Genomic DNA, 14,730 nt, shown 5'->3' on the forward strand with positions numbered 1-14,730 from the left:
AGAGTCTAGGACAAATGATTCATGAGTTTGGCCAAAGCATGTGAATCCGTTTAAAAGTTATGCGCCTTTTTGTTATAGGCCACTCTCACTGCTACACACCCTTTTTGTCAATCGGCATTAACACAAAAACAACATTTCAGTCTCCAAGGGTGAAATCAGTGGGGAAATCTTTGTGGCCCGACAGAGAGACCCGATATGTTAGTTGAAGCTAAAAAACAATGTTTGAAATGAAACCTGTCATAACATTATCTGAAATGTTTTCTTATCTGTCTCCACTAAATCTGATCATATTTCCACATTTGCAACATTTTGTAATTTAATTTGGATTAGCCATGACAGAAACAAATTAAAGATCCCCTGCAAAAAAAAGATGTTAAAAAATAAAAAATAAAAAAATAAAAATAATGTTAAATGTTAAAAATCCTTAAAGTTACACGCTTTGTGTCGACCTCCCCCAGAATCGTTGAATATGAACATTTAATTCCTAAAGTTTAACTGTTGGACACAAGATGTCTCCGACTTTACTGACAATCCATTTTCAATATACAGAATGTATCACACACAATCATGCTTGTATGTATGCATCAAACTTTCCTCTTCGGCAGATGAATGTGAAAATAGCCTTCTAATGTCAACCTCCATCGTTCAGAACAATCACAACACATTATTGACTCCACTGTGGCTTTAAATATTATCATCTCTTTACTTTTCTTGTCCAAGTGAAAGATGAGGAGGTGTGACCAATAGCAATGGGACTCATTGTATTTGAAAAGACACATACCAACTCTCTGAAGTCCAAACTGTCCGTAGTCTTTACCCTGTATAAAGCCTTGGAACACGTAGCTGCCACCAGTCAGGCTCGGCTGAAACCTAGTGAAAACAACAACAACAACACAAAGCTTGAGAAACAATACGTTTTGTTTCAACTGCATTCATAAAATCGGATTTTTCTTGGCACCTAAGAGATTGTTGCATCTATTCCTCACCACATCAACAACTACATAGAGTGTACTGAATTAGGTATGACAGTCAAAACATTGTTTCATTCTGCTACATTCAAAAATAACACCTTTGTTTTTCTAAACCCCGCTTTAGAAGCTGTGCAGAATGCTATCAATAGCTCAGCGGTGTGCAGTCGGCTGCCACACGTTCTTATAAAGCGGACCTTGAAGTTATTTTAGAACAGGAACTTCAAATCCACCAACATAAATTGTAGTGCAGTCGTTCCGCGTCCCTTAGATGTCAGGCGTGCGTCTGAGTTTATTTAGAAAATCGCCAATGTGGGAACCCTGAAAGGGCTCATACAGAGCCGCTGGTGCATCTGATGTACAGCCAATGTAAACATATGTAACTGTGTAACTATTACACTTATTGTTACAGTTTCTTGTCATTTATTGAGAATTTTGAAAAATGATAATGAGGAAACATTGGAATGATTCAGTCCGATAAAGGCTCATTTTCGGCTCCTAAGTAGTTACTGCCTCATTGCCTTTAATATTCTTGTCTGTCAGACTTAACAAAAAAGAAATAAATGAATAAAATAAAAGACAGTCACAGCTCTTGGTAATTTAAAAGATCACTGGCCAGCTGCTTCAAATTCCTGTGTATACTCACAAATCCGTCCATTGCCCAGGTCTCATCTGTAATCCTGCTCAAGGAGCTGTGAGCCAGCGCTCTCATCTGGTACAGCAAGAGCATTAACCGTGCCTCCTGGTGCTTGTACACTCCTACAAGGTAGAGGACAAGAGGCAGTATGAGAAATGATGTGAATAAAGAGATGAGGCAATACGAGTGTGAGCGAATGATAAAAGATAAAAGAAGCAGGGAAGAGAGGAATTAAAGAAAAGCAGAAGAGGAGAGAAGCAGTGAGAAAAGATGAGAAGAGCGGAGGGAGGAGGGGAGGAGGGGAGGAGACGTGTGGGCAGTTAGTCAGTCAGCGCAGACTAATACGTCCGTCTTTAGAGCCAATAGTTAATTTCCACTCTCATGCATGAGCTCATTTGGTGATTGACTGATTGACATGAGGCACCCTCAAAATAAATGGAAGTGACACACAGAGGTAGTGAGAGGAGGAGAGGGGAGGCAGAGGAGAGGAAGTAGAAGACAGATGATTTATAGATGACTCACCAGAGAGCAGAAACTCCATGCTACTGTCAGTTAAAGTTACATTGACTTTTCCCATTGTGGCATTATAGCTTGTGACTGTCAGAGTCATTGGCTGTTTCTGGCTTTTGTAATCATAGGAGCCCTTCCATACGAAACCAGGGGTAAAGACGTTGTCAGGAACTTCAGGGAAGAAAAACACCAGAGAAAAGTCATTAAATAATGCAATTAAAATAATAGCATGACAGATCTATAATACACCATACCATTATATAAGGTTTAAACAAGGAATGAAAAACATTCCTATTACGCGTCTAACATGTCTTTTTTTAAAGAAACATCAAATGAATATTATGTTTTTAATGCAAAATGGTAATTAGTGCAATCAAACATATTAAAGCAGTCTTTTCATTCAGTTTGAATAATATCATATTCCTTAAATGCTTTTTTGCAATCTCAATTAATTATATTTAAATACATTCTGAAAAAGATAACTCTGGATGTTTTATTTGTCTTCATCTACTGGGAATTATTTGCCAGGGAGCTATGATTCAATTATCTTTGCAAAAAGTGACTGCTTGTAGTTAATAACAGGAACTAAACCTAATAATAGTCAGAATAATTATCGTTGGCACAAAAACAAGTTATGGTTAAGAGGTGGAATGAAGACTTAGATGCCATGTAACAATCTTTTTCTTGACACTGTTTAAGCAAAAGTAAAATGTAATTCAATAAAAGGGATAAATCCTGTCACAGTTCCACCTTCCTCGGTACATTTTAATGTTTTACCTGGAACGCTGGCTGAAGACACTGTTCCTCTTACCTTAACGATATTGTAAAGACTTGGTGAAATATGTCTGACCTGTACATTTGTGATTCAATGACCTTTCTAGAAGCAGATAAAGAGTACAACCATGCCGGGGGCTCTGTGAGCTTATACTTAGCTACAGCGGTGTTTTGAGCTGAATGCTAAAGCCAGCATGCTAACATGCTCATAATGATCAACGCTAACACGCCGATGTTTAGCACGTAATGTTCACCACGTTCACCATCTTAGTTCAAACACCAAAGGACAGCTAAGGCTGGTTGGGATGCCGTTAGTTTTGCAGGTATTTGGTAATAAAAACATAAAACATTAATGGCAAAGATGAAACCTGCCCTAAAGGTTTGTTGTCTGAATTAATGAATTATTAATTGGTGCTAACCAATTAGAAATGATTTGTTACTTTATATTATAATAATCTTAACCATTTTTAATCTTTCTTTATTCCAACACAATGTTAATTGATACTCAAGGCAGATTATTTGAGCTTTTAATGAATATTGAATATATCATAAATCCAGAGTAATATCTCTACTGGTTACATATATCATTGTATCATCTGCAAGTTGTTACTTTGTTGCACCAATTTAATAAGTTAGGTTTCTAATACATTACTAAGATGAATTGTACATATTACATAGATATTGCACATATTTATGAGCTGCTTACATCTTATGATACTATTATATTATAGTATTTACTCTTAATCACTTAGAAAATATTGTATATGTAACACAGAAGAGCGGTAACATAACATGTTATGGTCATAATACAAACAATACATACAAGGTTCTATGAAAATGTTTTTCCTCATATGTTAATAATTTTCCTTTAGTAAAAGAAACGCCGACTTTGAGGTACAGTACTAAAAAGTAAGTCTTTGATTTTGATGAAGACATGAACAGATTTAGCTTGTGTAATACATTAATACAGGATTAATGATTTCTGTGGCCACCAGATGAACAGCTTGTGCGATTCAAAACTCACCATTTATTTTAGGGCTTGGTGTTCCCGGTGCGGCTTTGACAGTTTTCTCATGTGACTTGGAGCCGACTGCAGGGGAACATAAATATGTATGTCACAAAGATGTACGCAGCAGGGATGAACTGCAGGAGGATGTTGGAAAAGTAAACACTGCTCAACGGTAACATGCCGCCTGCATTAAACTCTTCCTCACTTTGGTAAAATATCTGCTACTGTAGCTCAGTTCACACACATTTACAAATAGACACCCTGTTGAAACTTCAAGTTTAAAAAAAGAACCTGAACATGCAGATTCTAATTAGTTGACAGTACAGTGACACGGGGGCTTTACCGAAAACATCAGAAACCAACATGTCTCATTATATTCCATGAGTGTCTTATTTGACTTGTCAGAACCGTCGGTGAGCAGCACTGCAAATAATAATACATTTTATTTAGAGGCGCCTTTCAGGACACACAAATGTCACATAGAATGGATTTTGTAATACTAAGTGTAAAGTATACACTCAGCAATAGCCCTACCCTCCACCTTTATGCACACGCACGATCTTCCCCTCAATCGCTTTAACTTGTTCTCCATCCCCCTCCTCCCCGCCATCTTCTCCATCATCTGCCCCCCCGCAGACCTCTGCCAACCACGTACCTCTGCACACAGGCACCTTGCCAGTCCAGCTGCCGTCGGAGCGGCAGACACGGTGCTCTGAACCCCCGGAGAGGAAATAACCTGGCTGACAGGAGTACACCAGGGTGTAACCATAGGCAGGCAGGTCTAGACCCACAACGTCAGCGTTGGCCGGGCTCCGCGGCTGCTTGCAGGAGTGAGCTGGAGAGCAAGCAGAGGGCAGACACGTTAGTACACACACACACACATACAAATGAAGCCAGATACACACATTTATGTACACTCACAGATCAATGCACACACAGGCGTACAGATAGACAGGAAGATAATTAAACACTCGCTGGGGACGAGAGTAGGAGGGGTTAGAATAAAGGAAGATATAAAAGGTAGCACACACATTTTACCATTTAATTGAGTCCAGGGAGCTATTAGGGAGCATATGGATACTTTAATATGTCTAGTTTCTTTTCTGATATGAATATGGACACTTGTGTCTTGTAAGATACACAGCTTCACTTTAGACTGAATTATCCTGCAAAATGCAGCGAGACCAAACAATAAATGTGTGAATTGGGAATGAATAATTTGCCCATAGCCTTGGTTTGCAAAACATAAGGTGCCTGGTGTGGCTTCACTCATTATCATTCAAAAATAGTTTGAAAAATCATTTGAAGTTGTTTTCAAGTTTCTTGAACAAATCAAAACTTTCAAGGGTGAGATCAGACGAGACTCAGCTCATTGGTGTCCTTGCAAAACAATGCTGAAGAGAATGATATTGTAAATCTTGCGAGAATGTTTTTCCATTACGAGGATGTGCATAAAGGTTGCAAGGTCGCAGACACTTAAGGACACTGAAAAGAAGACAAATGCCGACTGAAAGAAAGTGGCTAATAGGAGGCATATGAGTGCAGCCCATGTCCTGAAGTCAGACCAGTGTAACACACCAAACGTCAAAATATAAGTATATGTTGTCTAGAGTTTTCTAAAACTGCGATTCAGTTTGGACTTTCCTGACGGTGACTTTCTTAGCTAGTAAAATTCTTCTGTCTCACAAAGCAGGTGATGTGCAGATTTAGGATAGAGTTGAAAAGCTTAGTTTACAAGCTTGCGCTGAATCAGTAACTAGGGAAAAAACTGTTATTGCTGTGTTGTCAAAACACCAGCTTCTTATAGACCATATTAAATATTTGTATTCTCTCATGAGTGGGTTGAGTATACTTAGTTTAATTTTTCACATCAACAAACTCTCTACAAAACAAAAAAATATGCAAATCACACTGCACCACCAAAACACTGAGGGGTACGTTCAGGCTCAACAATAATGTGAAAATAGCGGAATAAGTTTGCAGCTTGTGAGTGAAAGAATGCGCTGCCAGCTGTCAAATGGGAGGCAGCTGCAAGTGAGTCACAGTACCGAATCGGTCCTTCATGGCGTCTTTATGACATTAGTGGCAATAGGGTGAGGAAGGGATGCCAGGATGAATGTTTCCAAGCTTTATGAAAGACGAGGAGACTGCAGGAAATTCCTTGTTGGATATTATTTGTGCTGGTGTTTGATACGATAATATTATCCAGAACGTCTGCAGACATACATTTCTCAATGCTCTAAAACAGGTGCACCAAGATGGAAAGAGGATACTTCTCTTATGTATCTTATACTCAGCTACACAGAGGATAAAATGATTTAGTATACAATTAAGAAAAACTGATGAAGAAAGAATATTAGCTATTAAAGTCTCCCCTATGTGTGGATACAATCCCCTACAGATCAGAGCTTTTTCAATGAGTTGATAAATCTAACGTGGTATCTATTTAAATTGCATTTACACTATTTACACTGCAAGAAAGAGGAAACACTGCCTCATACTGTAAGTTGTAGATATTAAGTCAGGAAACCTAAATAAATATAGATACATAATTACATAAACACGCCTCTCGTGCCGGAGCACAAGTCCATGTAACCCATTTAAAATGACAAACTGTCAGGACATGGTTGTGAATACTGAAGACACTTATAAGGCCGAGGAATTGTTGTATCAAAGACGCATCACAGTGCCATTTTTATTTACACGTCGAACAGCACAGCAGGCGTTACTCCTGAGATGACATGAGGCCATGTTCTGAGTTCAAAGTTGGTATTTCTGATAGAGACTGAGTGCATTAGTTAGGGCCACAGACACACAGCGACAGCTGCTGATGGATTTCTGTTCGAGCCAAGCTTGGCCAAGGTTGGCAGGCTACAGACAGCAACAGCAGGTCATGGTCAAGAGGACAAATTTAACTTTTGAGTTGCTACAAGGTTTTTCTTATAGCTTTTTCTTAAACTTGTTTGCATTCCTTGGCTGCTTTATCAGGGTCTGCTGAGTACATTTAAAGATTATTGCCAGTTCGTCCTTAAAGAACACGTCCTTAACTTGTAATAATGCTTAAAGGCACCTTTGACCATTGAAAATTCATAAGCCATGTTTCCATCAAAATGCATTGCAAATTGTATGAAGAAAAAATCTGCAAGAGAAAAATGCAAATGAATGCTTAGTTCCATCCTCAACCAGTTGGTTCATTGAGAAAAGCAGTAGGTGGGGGTGTGATTGACAGATTGAAAGTGTTTCAGTTTGTTTCATGATGTGAGGAAGGTTACGACAGATCTGTGTGGAGCATTGAGGTGATTAATCGTCTCTACAGCTGAGCAGAAGCAGAAACGTTGACGTCCCATGCTTCATGTACCTCATCATTTATTTGCTAAATCTGTTTCCATTGCACTTTGCTTTTATTGATATACCAACGTTCCCACCTCAACCAAGCGTAAATCTTTATTTGGGATATTTGAAGATTTATTTTCGAATATTTGGCATTTCTGTTTTTTATTTGCAAATTGAAAATGTGCATCAAAACAGGGTAAAGAGTAAAACACACATACTGTTGATGCTTTGGAACTCAACACTAATTCCTTTTCAATACATCAAAGTAGGCTGGGAAGAAATGTGGGTATTGGGGCTGTGTACCTTTAAGCAAAAAATATTAATCTGATAAAAAGGTAATGTGATTAAGATCCAGTGATGTTACACTCATACTTGTGTCCATTGCATCTATTACGTCTGTTGTTGATAATCCCTCCAAGTTTTTACTTTTGCCAGCAGTACACGATTTGTTAGCTTCACTTTTAAATCCATTTAAGTGGCTTCACAGTAACAGAAGAGCATTTAATCACATCGAAAGGTATTTTAGAGGATTTATGGCGGTTTTGACCGAGGGTCAACACAGCGTGTCACACCCATACAAAAGCACTCAAATACATAACTCCTCTTTTCCCCCAATGTATTATGGGCCAGGCAGCCCTCTGGGTCTGTATGTGTGAAACATTTATACAAAAACATCCATTATAAATCAACAGAATTCATAGTTTTATATTAAAGCAGAAATAAACGGTGACCTTCAGGTTTATGTTTTTGAATCTCCGATGATGTAATAACTATACTCTTAAATCAATTTGGAAGAACAAAAAACTGTAATACAGCTATATAAATGAGCTATTCAATGACATTATTACGGTGCAACATTGCACATTTAACAGTTATGCTGCCAATACCTAACGCCAGAGTAACGCACTGTTGCATGATTTATGTACAGACCCTGTTTATTTTACAGGATGGCTTCTTCTTTGCACACAATGATATATTCCTACACCAGAACAGGAATGTTAAAGGTAGCAAGGTCTTTTAATGACAACAGTCCGAACACAGAGCCTATAGTACGATGTGAATGTAGAAGATACTGGATGTTTCTACTACTTGCCAGATAATGAGCTAACGTGTTGCAAAGTCACAGGGCAAGTTAGCGTCATTTAAAAGGAAATCTGTATTATGAAAATCGCTTTTGCCAGTTTGCAACTCATCAATATGTCTCTTTAACCCGACTTCACAAATGTTTATGGGACATTAAGGTAAGGTTAGTCAAAACCTGATTCATTCGAGACTTTACACATCAAAGTATGGGGTGATAGAATCAGGCAGAGGAAAATCGATACATTTTTCAATCCACCACAGACAATGGACCAGAGCCGGAGAGCAGCTCCTGAAACGTACGAAACTGTCACCTCAGCAGACAGACACAACTGGCTAAGAAACTGCACCTGCTGAACTGAATGAGAAAGGAAAGTTAAAAGCCTCAAAACATGGTGCCTCTGAATGAAATGCAAACTAGTTGTCAGACTGCTACTTCAGTGGCTCGTTTTACAATATCATGGTTACACAAAAAGGGTAAAAAATTTATATTTTTTATATTTACCATTGTGAAAGTAAATGTGGCAGCTGGGATGTTTTGTATGCAAATCCAAAAAGAGGAAGAGAGGAACTTCCCAGAGGCCATTCACTGGGGTTCAATGTATCACTTACAGTATAAGAAAGACATTACCAGTGAGCAGCTGAAATCAAATGTAAGTTATACACTGGCATCTGAAATTTGTAGATGAATCAGGAGGAAGAGTGGTCGTTCAGAGGGTCGTCGGATTCAATCCCCAGCCCCTGCAGTCAGCATGTCAAAGTGTCCTTGGGAAAGATACTGAAGCCCAAATTGCTCCCGATGGCCAACGGTGTGTGAGTGTGTGAGTGTGTGAGAATGGTTATCACTACTGACGAGCTGATGTGCACCTTGTATGGAGCCTCTGACTCTGTCAGTGTGTGTGATGGGTGAATGCCGACGTGTGTTGTAAAGCGCTTTGAGTGATCGCAAAGATTGGAATAGCGCTATATAAATGGAATCCATTTACCATCCATCCTTTATCAGCTTTTGGACAATGTGGCATCCATTAACTCTAACTTGACAATTCTAATTATCATATTTAAGCATGTAGCAAGTTAAATATTAACCACTATTAATCAGGAGTACATCAAACAATTATCCCCTGACCTCAGCTCGTGTGTGGGCATTGGCCAGCAGTAAAATGCTAAGATACTGCTGATAAAGTGCTTAGTAAGACCTTTCCAACAGCATCAGTAGAATCATGTATTTTCATAATAATGCAAGTTACATTATTATTATTATTATTATTATGCATTAGGTTTCCTCAGAAGAGAATCAAGGCAACTGGTTGTCAATAATTAAATGCTTGGAAGTCTATATTTTTGTTTAGTGGTTTAGACAAAGTGTGTCTCTCACAGGACCATGCCATCTCAACCATTCAAAGATTTTGACAGCAGAGCATGCAGATATCCCTCCTCACCTGACACTGCTGTCAAATCCTTTCCAGAGAAAAATGTTGATTTTCTGGTTAAAACAAAATGTGTAAGTGCCAGTTTAGGGAGTTTGCTGGAGCTTAAACCTATAATTATGTTGACCTAAACTCACTCTGACTGCTCTTTTATTTCAGGGGACCTGTCACAGTGCTGGTAAAAAATACCATTAAGGAGCCAGGGGATGTGCAACCTCCTGAATCATTCTTTAGTGAGCATGATGATGGGGTCAGCAGTTTGAAGATACCGGTGAAGTGGGTAAGGCTGAGGAGCTGTCAGGTGACACAAGTCTCGACACGAGTGCTTGAAGGATTCTTTTCTGCTGTCAGCTGTTCAAATGAACATTTTAATTAGAACATAAATAAATGAATGATAATAAGACCATGCCAGTGACAGACATTTTTGTTGCTGTGTTTGACTGTAACATGTTGTGTATACCTTCAAACGTTTGCATTAAATATGCAAATTATGTTGTTTGTATATTTGCTCCACATTCTGTATTATAGCTTATTCATAAGCATTTAAAACATATTTTAATATGTGCCTGCACACGATTACACGCATGCATCCTATTTGTTTCAATGAGGGGAGACTTGATATTAGAATCACCTCTCAGTATAACACGATACAACAGCACCACAAACTACAACCTCCAAAATGACCATAAAGTCGAATCAACATCTCTATAAAACGGTGAAACACTGAACATGATAACCCTCATGGCAGAAGGATTTAATGCAGTGATATTGTATTAGACTGCATCATTATCAGCTAGGTGTATCTAATAAACCGAGTCCATGCACAATAAAAAGACAGCATGCACACATTCAAGGATTCACAATCCCTCTAAACCCCCCCCCACCCCACACACACACACACACACACACACACACACACACCAGAGTAGGTCAGGCAGAAAATGAAGGTATTACAATTTTTCTGCTTCCTCAGCACAAATGTCTCCGACATTCACGTGGGGGTTACATCTTGAGGTAGTTATGAAATCAAGATTACAAAATATCATTTGAATCCCCTTATCATCACACAGCTCAAGTGTTTACGCAGACTATAGTGCGATTAGAATTGGGAATATTTCCATGAAAGATGCTGTAGCTGAAAGGGATTCCACTGAGAGATTGGATTATATATATATATATATATATATATATATATATATATATATATATACTGTATATACATCACAACCTAGAAAAGCACTTGGGAAAGCGACTGGGCTAGTCTGCACTGCCCTGGTTTGGTGTTGCTCGACAGTTCAGGTAGTTCAAACAGAATGACAGTAATCACGGTCAACACCTCACTCTCAGAATGACTGGGATGGCAGGTTGATTGAAGCTGGAGCTGCAATCTACTGGGAGGTTAAAGGTTATGGCAGGATAAAGCGAATCAACAGAGGGAGAGGGAGGATGTTGAAGAAAAGAAAAGCGAGTCTCTGAGTGTCCAGCAATGCAGATAAACAGTGACAAGATGCCAGTAGGGGTAGTGAAAAACAAAGACAGGATGAGCGATATAAAGAGCACGAGGAACAGGTACTCACGGATACAGCCAGGCTGGATGCCGGTCCAGGTGAGATCTGGCAAACAGAGCCGGGTGGTGGAGCCCTGCAGTAGGTGTCCCTGTTGGCACTGGAAGTCTATTCTGCTGCCCACCTGGCCAAAAACAGACAGCACACAAAGTGGAGAGAGTCAATACACTGATGCATATGCCAATAGGCTCCCAGCATCAAATCTAAAGAGCTTGGAAAAAATACTGCACACTAAAGTTTTTTCCCTATTTTAATGATTATCTGTAGAGTGTGGAGGCAGATTGAGACTATTCCTAGAGGCGATGGCCGTGTTTGTGTCTTGAACTGATGCACAGATATCAGAAAGTGAGTGAGCTGAAGATATAGACGCAAACAGTTTTCTGTCATCTTAATAAATGACTTATATTTTCAGCCACCGTCCCAGTCGACTTATTAAAGACAGCATCGACATAGAACTTTCTCTTTTGGTGGTGTTAAGATATTGGTAAAGTTGTTCAGTAATGCAGAAAGAAATGCACGAGCACAGTCATTACAGGCAGTGATCCAAATAATAAGCTGCTTCTGCTGTCATTTGGGACAAATTTCATATCAGATATTCTGCTGAATGTAGTGGAGAAATAGTTTGCACTTAACTTGTAAGTGACACTCTAAGAGAAACAGGGAGGAAATGAAATGAAATACACTGGCTGAAACCATCTCAAGGGAGCTACTGAGCACACACCAATGGTCATGATATCAGGGTTTTCTTTTTTGTGACTATGATGCATTTTAGCTTTGCTCGTTTTACGCACATGGTCACGCTGCCTGATGTGCACATTATTATAGATCTAGATATTCAACATGTCTTTACACATTCACAGTGGCAGAGAATTACAGCTTCAGTAAACCACCTGGGATGGGTACATACACGCAGTGCTTCATCTTTGCATCAACAAGACGTCCTCCACAGGAATAAATGAGGACTCTACATGGAACATCCACAGGAAAATGCCCACTTGAAAGAGGACTAAGGACAGGTAACACAGTAGAGCTGCAAGCGTAGCGTTTACTTCTACCTCCACCAGACTGCTTCAAATGTTGATTGATTTGTTGTGGAGCTGAATTAATTTAGGTATATTAGTAGAGTTTCGTATCCATACAATATCAAACCTGCTGTGCTAGTCGAGTCCCCAACATATGTTTTTACGTTACACACTTCTTCTATAAACCCGTCTCCATCTAGGACTGTCATTTTTCTGGTCCTGTTTGAAATACATGTTCTGGTACACATCTATCGCAGCGTTAAAGAACATAAGAGCAACAATTCAGCCCATATTACCTTGAAGCCTGTTGTATAATTCATTAAGCCATGCTCAGGTGTCCCTGGATTTTCACATGAGGTTCTCGTGGGCTCTGGAACAAGAAAAACATCATCATGACGAGCAGGGGAATTGCAGGAAAAATAGAATTAGAATTGCAGGAGAGAGGGGCAATCATTGATAATGGCCAAGACATGTCTCACTGTTGTGCCATGTACCAGAGGACAATTACTGAAGGGACGTGGTAATATGAACAGAATCACCCTGCCATCTTTAGTCTACTTGACGATGGATTACCTGGCTTTTACCAGTCTCAGGAATATGGACTTATGAGACTTTTAATCATTCGTAGAACTAAATTCATTTCCATTTGGTAAAACGTTTCTTCAGCATTTTATATTTCCAGCAACACTGGGCTGCAAATATAAAGCCTCACCCCTGAGGTAACAATAGGAATAATGCAATTAATTCTCGTGATTTAGTTTTGATTTTGTGATCAGTGCCAGACGGCCACGCAGTGATTCTAGTTCACCTTCAACTGAGTTTTGATATCTACGTTAGTTGCTTCAAGAGAACCAACAGAGAAGGAACACATGGAATGGTGCGACGGTACCTGGCAGACATCTTGTATATCTAATTTCACTACCTTTGTTATTTTACTCTACAAATGAATATGATCATCTCTTGCATTCAGAAATCCTGGGATAACACCATCCAGTGATCAATGATGTAATTGGAAAGCAAATCACACCAACGTTTTGAAACCAAAGAATTACACCCCAGTCTGAATACTGATTCATCTGTGGATTAAGAAAAATAAACATACAGGATAATAATTCAGTACCTATACATCGAGGCTGAGATCCGCTCCAGGTGCCGTCCTCCTGGCACAAGCGTGTTGTTGATCCAACAAGAACATAGGGGACACTGCAACTAAACATCACCTCCGACTTGAAGATGAAACTGCGCCCTCCTCTCCGTCCTTTGGCAGGCTCACCAGGGTCTCCGCAGAACTTGGCTGCGGAAGCAGAAATGTAGAATATTTGCTGACGCGATAAGCTAAGGGCCAACAAATCCAACACACATGTTATGCATCTTCCTGCAAGTATTCACCCAACAGTGTACCACACTGCACTGTTGCACCTTCCCTCCAGTTCCCGTCACTGTTGATGCCCTATTCTTCTGCACCATTCTTACAATTCAAACATTCATCTCTTTTTAACCTCATTACACATAAGGAATACTGCAGCAGCTACTCAATTGAATGCAGCATTGCGTCGACTATAAAGCACTTAATTCAGATATACCGGTAATAAGATATGTGGGCTGCTGCTGCTGCACCCATACAAGATCAGATTTGCTGTTTTCAATGGTCTTTTTATTATATCCGTTTTATTTGAGTACCTGACTGTAAAAATGATTGTCTTTACATATGATTAGGAAAGTCTTTATGGACTGAATTATTCAAATTGCATTGACATTATGCCTGTTGCACAAATTCCTTTGGCCATTTTTTATTTCATGTGGGCAGATACATTGACGTCTTTGTCTCAAGAAGAATTGCTGCGTCTCAACATTTTATTTTAATTTCCAACAGTCAACCTTTGTGTTGAGTGGTTACAGTAGGTATGCGCATATTCATCTTGGCAGCAAAGAGGGAGGTCATGGCACACAATTTTAGATCAAAAATAATTAGCAAGTGAAATATTAATTTCTCTGACAGGGCCTTGAGGTTAACACAACTAGAGCCATCTGCTGCCGCTGTTGCTCCCCAAGCCTCTGGTATGATATGGCCTTTTTAATGGGACTCTCTCCACAGCCTCAGCAGATGAAGCCTGTTTGATTATCACTGCTGCTCCTTCAATTTATTGCTTATAGACATCTAATCAAATTGACTGGAATAATTTAGACTGAGTGGGTTTGATGGGGAGAGAAGTCAGACATTTTACTGTCTGCCAATGCCAAATCTTTGTATCCATCTTTACTGTTTTTACATCAATCCCCTTTAACCACACTGCTCAGCAAAAGTCACTTGTTAGCTTTGGGAGGTTCAGAAATACTCAGTGTGTGAGGGCAGAGGCGATGGACGAGAGTCACAGCATTCAGTCACGCAGCCAGAGCACAGTGGG

At 39.4% G+C, this 14,730-nt stretch overlaps 1 protein-coding gene across 1 annotated transcript in view; it reads right to left on the minus strand.

The window, feature by feature from the left end:
* LOC115021174 (CUB and sushi domain-containing protein 3-like) overlaps nucleotides 1-14,730 on the minus strand; it is a 205,022-nt gene that overhangs the window by 6,068 nt on the left and 184,224 nt on the right. The window contains 9 exon segments of the mRNA XM_029451384.1: nucleotides 782-851; nucleotides 853-870; nucleotides 1,615-1,727; nucleotides 2,128-2,286; nucleotides 3,914-3,979; nucleotides 4,554-4,733; nucleotides 11,316-11,427; nucleotides 12,622-12,695; nucleotides 13,446-13,619. Coding sequence (XP_029307244.1) covers nucleotides 782-851; nucleotides 853-870; nucleotides 1,615-1,727; nucleotides 2,128-2,286; nucleotides 3,914-3,979; nucleotides 4,554-4,733; nucleotides 11,316-11,427; nucleotides 12,622-12,695; nucleotides 13,446-13,619 — 966 coding nt within the window.

The sequence above is a fragment of the Cottoperca gobio genome, chromosome 16 (genome assembly GCF_900634415.1).
Source record: "Cottoperca gobio chromosome 16, fCotGob3.1, whole genome shotgun sequence".
Taxonomy (NCBI): Eukaryota; Metazoa; Chordata; class Actinopteri; order Perciformes; family Bovichtidae; genus Cottoperca; species Cottoperca gobio.